The following is a 12,278-nucleotide window of genomic DNA, read 5'->3' on the forward strand; positions in this document are numbered from 1 at the left end:
ATCCAACATACAAGTATGTGTATCTGTGTGCTTCTGATTCCATTACTTTGCTGCCATTACTCTAAAAATGTCCTCACTTGGACTAAATGATTATTCTCTTCTTCCAATTAAATTACATTATCTTAGGTAATGCTTCAGCCATTTCTGAAGACAAAAACAAAGGAAACTGAAAAATGTAAAAAGCTGTGCTGCATACATGATTACACCAAATTGCATACAGTGGATCAGGGGGCGACTGTGGCTTGATGGGTTGAGTAGTCGTCTGGCAATCAGAAGGTCTGGCAATCAGAAGGTTGTGGGTTTGATTCCTGCTTCCCCATGCCACATGTCGATGTGCCCCTGGGCAAGACACTTAACCCCAAATTGCCTACAGAGCTGATATTCTTCAAATTCACACTTCAGAAAGTGGACAAACAAAAAACAAAAACTTAGTCTGTTTATATCTGCTCATCGCACCCAGAGCTGAATTCAGTCCAGCCTCAGAAAGGACCATCAAAACACTATCAAGATAGAGGCTTGGTGTATGTAGCTTTATTTTAGGATGATCAAACATTATACTTTTTTATAAGTTTCTAACGTGGTTATATACCTTTTTACTCCATGTATACCTGCTTCAAACAAACCAGGCAAAGAATAAATAACAGGTGAAAACCCCTGAAACTGAGCCTTATGTTAGCCTTGTGGTGGTCTTCTTTCCATAGTCCAGAATTGTCCTTATTTAAACTTGTTTCCGCCTCTGAATAAGTTTTTATTAAAACAGATTGTAGCCTTGATACAGTTCAAACAGCTGAAGGAGGAGGGAGAGTTTTAACCAATGTTGCGCCTTCACAGACATGGTTTATATGTAAAGATACAAAGAAATGGTGAACAAGAATGTGAACCTTAGTTTTCCATTGCAGCATAAATTAGTTATTCAACACTGCCCAGTACTAGCGCCTCCCTTTCCCTTTGCCAACATCCTTTTTCTTTCTGTCCATAGAGCATTAGCTTCTTGTGTGTCTCTTTTAAACCTTCTGAAGATGAGGCAATAATTCGTCAAACGTTTCAGGTATGTTAAAGATGGCATCTCTACAAACCGCTCTATGTTCTTCCAAAAATTAGAAAATGTATCAGTTTGGTTTAAAATGAATCACTACAAAATGTCTCTTACACCATTTACAGCATATGCATGATTTGCTTAGGCTTAATTTGAAAGGATCTTACTCTTCTGCGCTTGAAGTTCAGACCATGGAGATTCAACCAAGGGTGCACCAACTGAAAAAAACAGCATTTACTCTCCTAAAAATACCCTTCCTTTTTCTGATTCTCTACATTTTTGTTTGCTCACTTGATGTTTTGAGCTCTGCCTTCCAGCTTGCAGGAGGTAAGCACCTAGTTTAAATTGCTAAGGGATAGTATAATGTTAGGTTTTTTAAAATATTTAAAAGTTTCCTTCTTTTTGTCCTTTTATGTCTCCTTACAGGCAGGGTAGCTGGGGAAATCTTCCAGGAAAATGCTATCCTGTCTAATCCAGTGGCTGGGTTGGTGGTAGGGATTCTGGTGACAGTATTAGTCCAGAGCTCTTCCACTTCAACCTCCATTATAGTCAGCCTTGTGTCGTCTGGTTGTGAGTAAGAATATTACTTTGGTAATATTAGCACATGTCGATTTACTGAAATAGCAATGCTTCGTGAAAGTTTGGAAATTTGCCAAACATCTCAGCATTAGAAGGTTTATGTCAACTTACATCATACATTTTTGTCTCTTTAGTGCTGGATGTACAGTCAGCCATTCCGATTATCATGGGCTCCAACATCGGAACGTCAGTCACCAACACTATTGTTGCCTTAATGCAGGCAGGCGACAGGGAGGAGTTTGAACGGTAAAGAGTGGATTCAGTCACATTAGAAAACACACCCATGGCCCAACTTGGGAGACAAACAACACGTGCAACAATAAAGGGATACCAGAGAGATCTAAAAGGACAATTTGACATGTACTGATGGACTAAATGTATTGGATGGTAAAGAGCAAATGTAGTTTGAAAAAGTTGTCTTAGGGTTAGGGTTAGGAGTCAGGAAGCCAAATAAAAACTTATTTTTTCATTAAACACAAGGTAGGAAACTGGGATGGGTTAATTTAACAAATTGGGAACATCTTTTTTAGTAGAAATCTTTAATTTCTCTGTAGCCTCCATTACAGTTTTGAATAGCTCGCGTTCGCTGCAAGGATGTGGGAAGAAATCATGCCCCAAAGGGAAATATCATCAACAGAATTGCCTTCAGGTCGTTAACGCTTCGGCACAATCAATTTGATCAGCAGATAAGCCATCCAGCTACACTATATTTTGAACATGTAGAATATAAATTAAGATAAGAAATTCCTTTACTGTCACACAATGGGGCAATTCGGGCGTGACCTCCCTCATGATTTCCCTTGATGTCTGATTAATTTGGCTAACAATAATCAAATGGCAGCACTAATAAAGCACCAAAATGTAATTTCCAGATGGTCCGTTGATCTTTTAAATATAATATAAAAAGTAATTAAATGAAGCATAAATATATGGAAAAGTAGCACACCCTTTTCATAATCCATCAGCTCAGAATTCCACACCACTGTTGTCAGTATTCACAAAATATCCAGAGCAGAAAAGCATCAGAAATGACACACATATTTTAAAGAGATGCAGGGGCTTGATATTCCTAAAATCCCCATTTATGTCCTAACATTTAGGCCCATATCCAGTGCTTCAAAGTGCAAGCAAACATGTTTGTGTAGTAATCCAATTGCTTCTTAATGTCTACATTTGCTGAATCGAGCAGATTATGTCAAGACATTTTTTTTCCAGTATTTTAAGTTTTGTAAATAGATTCCCGGCTCAAGTTTATAAAGTATTGATCATCTTAGATGCAGTTCTATTGTTCTGTCTTTAAAATCAATTTTGTCTCTTCCAGATTTGTGTTCATGAGCCTCTAGATGATAAAAGCCTTATATTAATTTTGTTTACGATTTCCATTATTTATAATAGCACAAAAAGATGGTTATACTCTGAAAAAACAAAAACACCTCACTATCCCTCTGGCTGCTCTATCTGGTTACTGCTCTGTTTTTATTTCCCCGCCAGTCGTCTAGATCAGAGGTTCTCAAACTTTTCGTAGCTAGGGACCCCTTAGCAGCAGTAAAATTTTTCCAAGGACCCCCTTAAATTTCTCATGCTGATAATATTTTTAAACAGCCTTTTTTTAATACATTAGGAATTATGCATGTTTTTTAAAAATATATAAATACACCTAATATTAGAGATTTAGTGGCGATTAGATCCTCATTCTCGATAAAGCCAAACTCGATGTAACTGTTGTCATACTTCCTAATTTTAGCTGATTTGGCTTTTACCTTACTTGATGAAGTGGACGGAGTTTAATATTTGTCCATTGTGTTACTTAGCTCAACCCTGAGCAGTGCCTCCTCAGGCCCGACAACATGCGTTTCATGGACCCCCCAACCCGTGGTACGTGGACCCCCGGGAGTCCGGGAACCCCAGTTTGAGGCCGCTGGTCTAGAGCAGTGGACAGGGAGTTTGCGGATGTACTATTAAAACCATCCAACAACATATAAGTGGTATCTCATTCCCTCCTCAGGGGCCAGTGTCTTGTATGCTCTAGATTAGTCCCTTCTCCAAATTGTCTTATCCAAATCACCTCCTCACCAGAATCTGAGTGTAACTTAATCACGTTGAACCAGGTAAGCATGTTAGACATGCAGGACATCTACCCTTGTGACTGGGAATGGGGCATCATTTACTATTCTATGTCATGCTTATTGGTTTAGTGTGCATATGTACATTTTTGACATTACTGTTATTTGCAGAGCATTTGCTGGAGCAACCGTTCATGACTGCTTTAACTGGTTGTCTGTACTGGTGCTTCTCCCTGTGGAAGCCATAAGTGGAGTACTGAGACGTCTGTCGCAGGCTGCAGTCAACAAACTTCACCTCAGCAGTGGAGACGATGCACCTGAACTCCTGAAGGTTCTCACTGAGCCTTTAACGAAATTGGTCATTCAGGTACTGAGAAAGTGAAGTTCCTTAAAGACTAAAGAAGAATCCTTTCTTTATTACCACACAATCATGTGACCCTGACAACAATAAGTCCTTCTTGGCAACAAAAGGAAGGTTGCTTATTCTTGTAAAGAGAAAATAAAGAGTTAAACAAATCCAGTTTGAAAACGTCACCCATTAACAGGATTTAGCATATTTCTGGAGAGAAAGGATTACTTTTTAAACTGATTCAGCATAATCATTCAGCAACCGTTTGACTTTGCAAGCAGCCTTAAAGGTGCAGCTGTGTACAAGATTAACACATTTGTCAATGAAGAACAACTTTTTATCTCCACTGGCTGCAAAGCAGTGTCTCTCAGAAATCACATAAAAAAGTGAACTTTTATAAAAACGAAATTCAGGTTAATAGAGTTAAGATGAGATGAGAGTCCTGTGATATACAGCTCTGCAAACTCAATTTAATTCAATTTTATTTATATAGTGCCATTTCATTAAACATGTCATCTCAAGGAACTTAACAAAGTCAAATCCAATCATATTATACAGATTGGGTCATATTATACAGATTGGTCAAAAATGTCCTATATGAGGGAACCCAGTTGATTGCATCAAAGTCCCGACAAGCAGCATTCACTCCTGCATTGTCCATGGCTTTGCAGCAATCCTTCATACTGAGCAAGCATGAAGCGACAGTGGAAAGAAAAACTCCCCATTAACGGGAAGGTAAAACCTCCAGCAGAACCAGACAAACTCATAGTTTACATGGTCATGAACATTAAATGAAAAATCTCTGAATTAGCAGTATTCTTTTGTAATGTCTTTTGTTCATTCAACTATACAGCTCCAAGATGTAGTTGTATTCAAGATGTCTTATGTCAAGAAAACTGTCAGTTTATTACTTCATATTCAGTTAAATTGTGTAACTTTGGTTGGAAAAGGTTAAATATATCTTTATTTTATGGAACGGGATTTCTGTCATTCAGTTCCATATTCAGAAGTGTAAACCTTTAAAATCAGAACTTTCTTAACACCCTCCCCCCAGTCTGAACCAAAAATCAACAAAATAAAAACAGAAAAAAACGCTCTGAATTAACAGCAAACTGGCATAGCAACACTAACTCACGTTTGGCTGTTTTACTATCCTCTCACCTAGTCCTGGAATAGTATCTGGCTTTAGATTTTAAACGTTAGGCCTCTGTAATAATCTGTAAAAATTTACCCACAAATCTTTATTAGTTTACACACAAAAAAAGAGGGGGGGAAAAAAAATCATATTTTTGCAGATAAAACATGGCCATTACCTACTTGACTATTTACAAAACTCCAGATCTTTTGCCCTGAACTCTGCTGTGGACGAACAGAATTCAGCACCATCGGTGTGGTTTTAACTTCAGCTCATCAGCATAGCAGTTGACCGCAGTAAAAACAGCAAAGGATGTTGTTCGGTGTGCAACCTCCCCACTGACTACAGAGGGGGCTTAGCTCACACATCATTAAGGGTATTATAGGTGCATTCACTTGCACTGGGAACTCTGATACTTACTCATTTAAACAGTAGTTCAAATGGCGTATGGGTTTACAATCCACATTGCAATTAAATGTATTAATTTTTTCACACATTATAACTTTCTGTAACTAACTCTTAAGAATTAACTAAATCACAGCTCTTTGAGTGCCAGCATTAAAACATTATTTGTTTATTTATTTATTTTTTATTCAGTTGGATAAGTCAGTCCTTACAGCTGTGGCCACAGGGGACAAAATCGAGCGAAATAAGAGTCTGGTGAAGCATTGGTGTGAACTTTCTTCTGTCAAGGTAGACAGACAACTTTCTTGTCTTCTCTCTCGTTTGGTAGAATCTTTTGCAACAATCCATAAATAACGAAATTATTATTCTAATTTTAGAAGCTAGTTGTGATACACTGTGTGAGAATTAAACTTTTTTGTTATGTTTTGAAAGCTAACATTTTGCATCATTTCTAAGCATCTGTCTGCCTTATCTATTATTGTTACAGGAAAACAAAACATCATGGGGAGCACAGAACCTTTCAGAACAGTCATATAAATGTACGTGTACAGATTTATGACATTCTGTCTTTTTTTGTTAATTTACTCTCGTATAAATGTTTTAATTGCATAATTTACTTTGTTAATAAAGAATCAAATATGAAGCAGCACTACAATTGAAGGATTAGAGGGTTTTCTTCAATTTTTGCAAATATTTCTTAGAAAATAGTTTCAACCTTATAATCCTATACAGTTTAAGTGAAACCACATCTCTCCTTCTCTCTGCGCAGGTATACATTTATTTGTGGACTGCTCTATGTCAGACCTGGCCATAGGTCTCATCCTCCTTTCCTGCTCATTGTTAGTCCTGTGCAGCTGCCTTATTCTGTTGGTTAAATTGTTAAACTCCCTACTCAAGGGCCAGGTGGCAAATGCTATAAACAGAGTCATCAATACAGGTAACTTTACTAAACAATAACCATTTACTATGCAAATCAATGAGTAAATACACACAAAAAACTCTTTATCAAAGTTACGTTTGCAACAAAAGTTCTAAAAGCTTAACAAATTGTTAAAACGATAATAATGCAAGAGGTCGAAAATTCCTTCTGTCATACTGTGCTCTCTTGCTCTTTAGATTTTCCCTTCCCTTTTACCTGGGTGGCAGGTTATCTGGCTCTCTTGGTTGGAGCTGGCATGACATTTTTGGTTCAGAGTAGTTCTGTCTTCACATCTGCCATCACACCGCTCATAGGTAATAAACACACAAAAACATAATTCACGTCCTTCTGAACGTCCAACTTTTTAACAACTGTTGTTTACAATGTAGCCTTAGATTATGTACTTATAGTTCACAATTTGAAAAAATACAAACAAATGAAAAATTCCACAAGTGTCTGTAAAACTAATACTCGGATACACAGCATTTATCTAACCTGATCTTTATTTTGATTTAAATTGGTTTGCTTACAAAAGTATTAATGCCACTCAAAATCATGTAAAAACCACAAAGTTCAATATATTATACTCATTATTTTTTGTGCTACACCGATACAAGGTAGTGCATGATTGATAACTGGATATACTGTAGCCAGGCAAAGGGCATTTAATTAAAAGTAATGACTATTAATTAATAATAATTAATAGTAATTTATCCAACAATTACAGTACAGACTGCCCCAGATATCACCATTGGCATCGTGGCAAGGCAGAAACAACTGGTGATGTTTCTTTAGACAGTCAGGATAAAATGTTAGAGATGAGCCTTTTTGAAATTATGTGAAAATCAAAATGATCGTAAATTTCTGTTTGTTGAGGCTTTACAATCCAAAGGAAACCTTGTATTTCACAGCTGATTAATATCTACACTGTTGTTTATAGTGGTTTTACTTTAGTTTCAGAAACTCTTAGTTTCTTTAGTTTCAGATCACTCTTATCCATTAACACACACATTGATTTTTCTATTGTGATAGCTTTGTGGCATGCCATTTAATTGTCTGTGACTATATTTAGGTCAACGTTTTTCTGAAATGAGTAAGATATTGCACTGTGGATTCACAGGGATTGGTGTGATCAGTCTCGAAAGGGCCTACCCTTTAACCCTGGGATCCAACCTCGGAACCACTACCACGGCTCTGCTAGCAGCCCTGGCTAGCCCTGGAGATAAGTTAGCTGCAGCCACACAGGTTAGAAATGTTTTCTGTTTTTGCTTCTGTTTGCACAGCTTTCATATTTTCAGCTAGTATTTTCACTTTCTGGAAGGGATGTGAAGACAGCACAATATTAAGGCATTCAAATATTTCTCATCTTTATGCCTATATCACAAAGCAAATATCCAGTTGGAGTCAGCGTGATTACAATTGGATAAATAAGCATTAATTGACACCATTCCACCCTTAAATGCCTTGTGCCTATTTAAAAGTGATACGCTTCCTATTTTGTAAACATTGTAAGATAATATTGTCATATCAATCTTTTTACCTATTGGTTATATAGTATAACTAATAGAGTTGCATGAAAGATCTGTGGAACTTCATGAGCATAGTTATAAGTAGGCAAAGAACCTTTTGCCGTGCAAATCTTGGTAAAAACATGTGGGAATGCACTTTTACACCTAAGGAAGGAAAATCCTGAAAAAAAATCAGTCCCTTTAAAGAACAGGAAAATGAAAAAGAATTAGCCTCCGATTACATACAAGTTCATTTTGAAATATTTCAAATAAATTTGTGAAAACTCTGAATTTGTGAATAAGTTAAATATTTTCGTCTCCCTCATTTTAGAGAGTGAAACTCTATATAGATTTATTACACCTAAGGTGGAATATTCCAAGTCTTTATTTCTTGTAATTTTGAGGACTAGGTCTTATACTTCATGAAAACACAATATACCAGAAAATACAGTGTGGCTCTGAAAAGTATGTTCATTTTTTGCTTTTAGTACCTGGTTGGGCCCCCTTTTACATGAATTACTGCATCAATGCGGTGTGGCACTGTGATGGTGAAATTGAAACTCAGGTTGCTGTGATAGTGGCCTTCAAATCATCTGCATTGTTGAGACTGGTGACTCTAATCTTTCTCTTGAAAACACTCCAAAGATTCTCAAATGGGTCCAGGATAGGTGAGTTTACAGGCCAATCAAGCCCAGTAACATCATGGTCATTAAACCCGCTTTGGGTACCTTGTCAGTATGGGCAGGTGCCAAGGTCTGCTGGAAAATGAAATCAGCATTTCCATAAAGCTCAGCAGAAAGAAGCAAAACATGCTGTAAAAGTCCCTGATAGATGGCTGTGTTAAAACTGTGAACGAACATCCAGCCTGTGGAGGGGGCCCATGAATGTTCTAGACATCTGTCCAGTCAGCAGTTTTCCCTGTAACTGCGTGACCAACAGAGCCAGACCAAAGATCATTCATAGAAACAGGAAACCTTTGCAGACGTTTTGAGATAATTAGGTGACTGATGTGTGGCATCATGAGCTTATTCATATCTAACTTTTTCAAAATAGTCAAATTTTCAGAGACAATTTGGGTTTTTTGTTATCTTGTAAGACATGGTTAGCAAAATTACAATACATGTTTGAAATATTAAGCACAGGTTATTATTCCCGTACGTAAGTATTATTTGCTCTTGACAGTTCTGGGCAGGCACTCTGTGGTGCCAAGTGGGCAAGAAGTGTGCTGTGGTAGACAGTTTTATTGGGCTCCTGTGATTGCGGTCCAGAAAACAATAGCAGAATGAGGTGTCTGACAAGAGCAAGGCTAAATAAGAAAAATCCAAGAAAAGGACAAAGTCAGGAACTTGGCAGGTAAAGAATGCTGGCCACAACTCACTAAAGGCTTGCAATGCTCTGGCAAAGATTGACTGTGAAAGTCCAGTATATAAAGTCAAGGAATCAGCTGAACTGAATCTGCTTCATTGGGCTGCTGAGGGAGGAGCATCACAGGTGCAGCAGATCTCAATGATTGAGAGATCCAGGAGGAGAGTGAGGGAGCAGACAGCCGGCCAGAATCAAAACAAAAAGGCAATTGTAGTACAGTGTAAGGAAATCTAAAGGTTTACATTTTTGGAAACCTTTAGTCTTATTAAACAAAACAAAATGTAGATTCTTAGTTTTCTTAAAACACTGACATTTTTTCTTGGCTCGGTCCTGTGAAACAGTTATTGTCTTATTAGCTAATTGTATTATTACATTTCAGCATTTCAGTCATTTGTTCTAAAGTTAAAATTGTAATCTGTCCCTTCTTTGCACTATTATGACATTGCATACATATTTTCATGCATAGCTTAATGTAGCTTTAACTAGCTGGTAATTTTGATTTCATTGTGTCGATTATGTGGAAGCCCAAAAACAACAGTTGAAAATTAGTAATAGCTATAAACTGTATTTAAATAGCCTGTTCTATTCTTTTCTCACAAGCTGTTTTCTTTCAGGTTGCTCTGTGCCACTTTTTCTTTAACCTCCTTGGTATCCTCCTTTGGTATCCTATACCAGTCACCCGTTTGCCCATACGAATGGCCTGTGCACTTGGCAAACACACTGCCAGGTATGCTTTTTAACAATTTCTGATTTTATTAAGAACAAACTAAATATCACCAAGTGGCAATGTACTGTGAAAGAATTGTAGTTACAAATAATAAAAAGAACAAAATGCTAAACCAACTAAACATTTGCAGGTACCGCTGGTTTGCTGTGCTGTACCTCCTTCTCTGTTTCCTGCTGTTCCCATCGGTGGTGTTTGCTCTCTCCATGGCTGGCTGGAAGGTGATGACTGGACTTGGCACTCCAGTCATTATACTTATTATATCTGTGGCAACAATTAACCTCCTTCAAGCACGGAGGCCTGATTTGTTGCCGCTAAGACTTCAGAACTGGGACTTTCTCCCTGCTTGGCTCACTTCATTGCAACCAATGGATGACCTTATTACCAGGGTGACGCTATGGTGTAGACAAACAAAAGGTGGATATCCTCTTAATATTGCCTGACACAATTGTGGTACTTTTTAGCTCCTTACTATCTGCTATTAAAAATTGTCATTTTATCCTAGGCTGGTGTTTAAAGAAAAATCACAGACTACGTAACCCAAAGGATGGCCATACTGTAAGAGGAGAATGGAAGGAGAATGCTGAAACTCCAGAGACTGATGAAAACCAGATAAATCAAAGAAAAGGACACAATTGTCGTAGATGTGAAGTAAAACAAAATGAGAAAAGTCAAATATACAACTCAACGAAGAGGTTGGCTTTAGAAAACAAAACTCCACACAACGAGACACACGTACGCTTCAACATTTGCTGTCCCAAGCTTCAAAGCACTCACCTTTAGTGCTTTTTTTTAATCACCAACAGATCTAGAACCACACTGCATGAAGGTTTGCACGCACTTGAACGGCTATGAAGAATGTGTTTACTCAGGAAACTTCTTGGTTTTATGTAAAACCCCCATGCTCATAGCAAGAGTGCAACAAAAATAAAACCCTTTCTTCAGAGGTAGGTAAGCTTGGCGTGGCTCAACTGGATTGTTCAGATAAATATACACAAAAAGACGAAAAAAGTGAATTGCAATTTACAAAAAGGAAAATTGTTAAAACCAGATTAAGGTTAGATTTAGGAATAAATAAAATGAGAAAATGCAGGTCAGAAGGTGATCTTTCTTGTTTATATTTCAGACATTCCCTAATGCGGAATCAGAACAGATGTATCTAACAGAAACACATTTTTACGTGTTATTTTTTTCTAACAAAGAAAAAAAAGCAGTTGTGGTAGAATGAATATAAAAGTACAACATGCAAATTCAACTGTCGGTGCTTATTGTGTACTTTCTCATTGTGGGCATATAAAGTCTATGGTCAAGAAAGTTAGAATGCTAAACAGTGTGGTTTGGTGCACGATTGAAATGCAAGCTCGTCTTCCACGCTGCAACAGAGACACCATGGCTGCTGAGGTGACCAAAGGTTCCTGTGGGGGTTTTTTAACTGTCGTTCTCTCATTTGGTTAAAATTTGTTTTGCCTAGCTAACCGTGAGAACATTCAGAGATGCCAAAAAGATACACAGGAAACATGAAATCTGCTCTATTTAATAATTCAAAAATAGCTTAACTATTTGCATTAACTGTATGTTGAATGCAATTGTAAATATTTTACATTCATAAGAATACAAAGAAAACGTTACTTTGTATCACATTAAAATACCTTCACATAAAAATTGTACGGCAATTAATTTCTAAATATCTGGTGTTTGAAAATATTTCCCCCTGAAGACTTTTTAATGTTAGGGCAGCAGGAGTAGCCACATACTAAAATAAAATGCTTAAGAAGGCTGTCTCTCCTACGATCTGCTTTGAAACCACTACGGCAACTAATGAAAAGACAAATCTGCTTGAAATAAAAAATAAATAAAAACATCCTCTCATGTTCCATAAAGTTTGCCAAATAATAAACAGTCTCTTTAGCCCGATGCATCTGCTGCATTCATGCTGCACTAAGGTGAAGAAGCAAAGGACGTTTTTCCTACTGTCAAATTAAAGTGAGGCGTGTTATCTTGGTTTCCTGTTCCTAGCTAACATGAGCTCTCACACTGCTGCCCGCGTCCTCACTAAGACTAAGAAAGTAGAGCACATAACCCCAGTTCTAAAGTCGTTACACTGGCTCCCTGTATCTCAGAGAATATACTTTAAAATACTTCTGTTAGTCCATAAATCCCTAAATGGCTTAGCACCTAAATACATCACAGACTTG

General features: G+C 37.4%; 1 protein-coding gene across 2 annotated transcripts; it reads left to right on the forward strand.

Annotated features, from left to right (window-relative positions):
• The first annotated feature begins 983 nt into the window (after positions 1–983).
• LOC105937881 (sodium-dependent phosphate transport protein 2A) lies at positions 984–11,729 on the forward strand. Of its 2 annotated transcripts, XM_021324968.2 has the most exons (13): positions 984–1,048; positions 1,182–1,363; positions 1,463–1,606; positions 1,750–1,861; positions 3,850–4,045; positions 5,760–5,855; positions 6,055–6,106; positions 6,337–6,504; positions 6,684–6,800; positions 7,607–7,731; positions 9,974–10,086; positions 10,217–10,500; positions 10,589–11,729. In XM_021324968.2, the coding sequence occupies exons 2-13, from the start codon at positions 1,228–1,230 to the stop codon at positions 10,864–10,866; spliced, it is 1,821 nt and encodes a 606-aa protein (XP_021180643.2). In that variant the 5' UTR covers positions 984–1,048; positions 1,182–1,227; the 3' UTR covers positions 10,867–11,729. The 2 variants fall into 2 exon arrangements, with proteins under 2 accessions (XP_021180643.2, XP_021180644.2); XM_021324969.2 differs by lacking the exons at positions 984–1,048; positions 1,182–1,363 and having other exon boundaries at positions 1,549–1,610.
• The last annotated feature ends 549 nt before the right edge of the window (positions 11,730–12,278 follow it).

This window comes from Fundulus heteroclitus, unplaced genomic scaffold, assembly GCF_011125445.2.
Source record: "Fundulus heteroclitus isolate FHET01 unplaced genomic scaffold, MU-UCD_Fhet_4.1 scaffold_270, whole genome shotgun sequence".
Lineage (NCBI taxonomy): Eukaryota > Metazoa > Chordata > Actinopteri > Cyprinodontiformes > Fundulidae > Fundulus > Fundulus heteroclitus.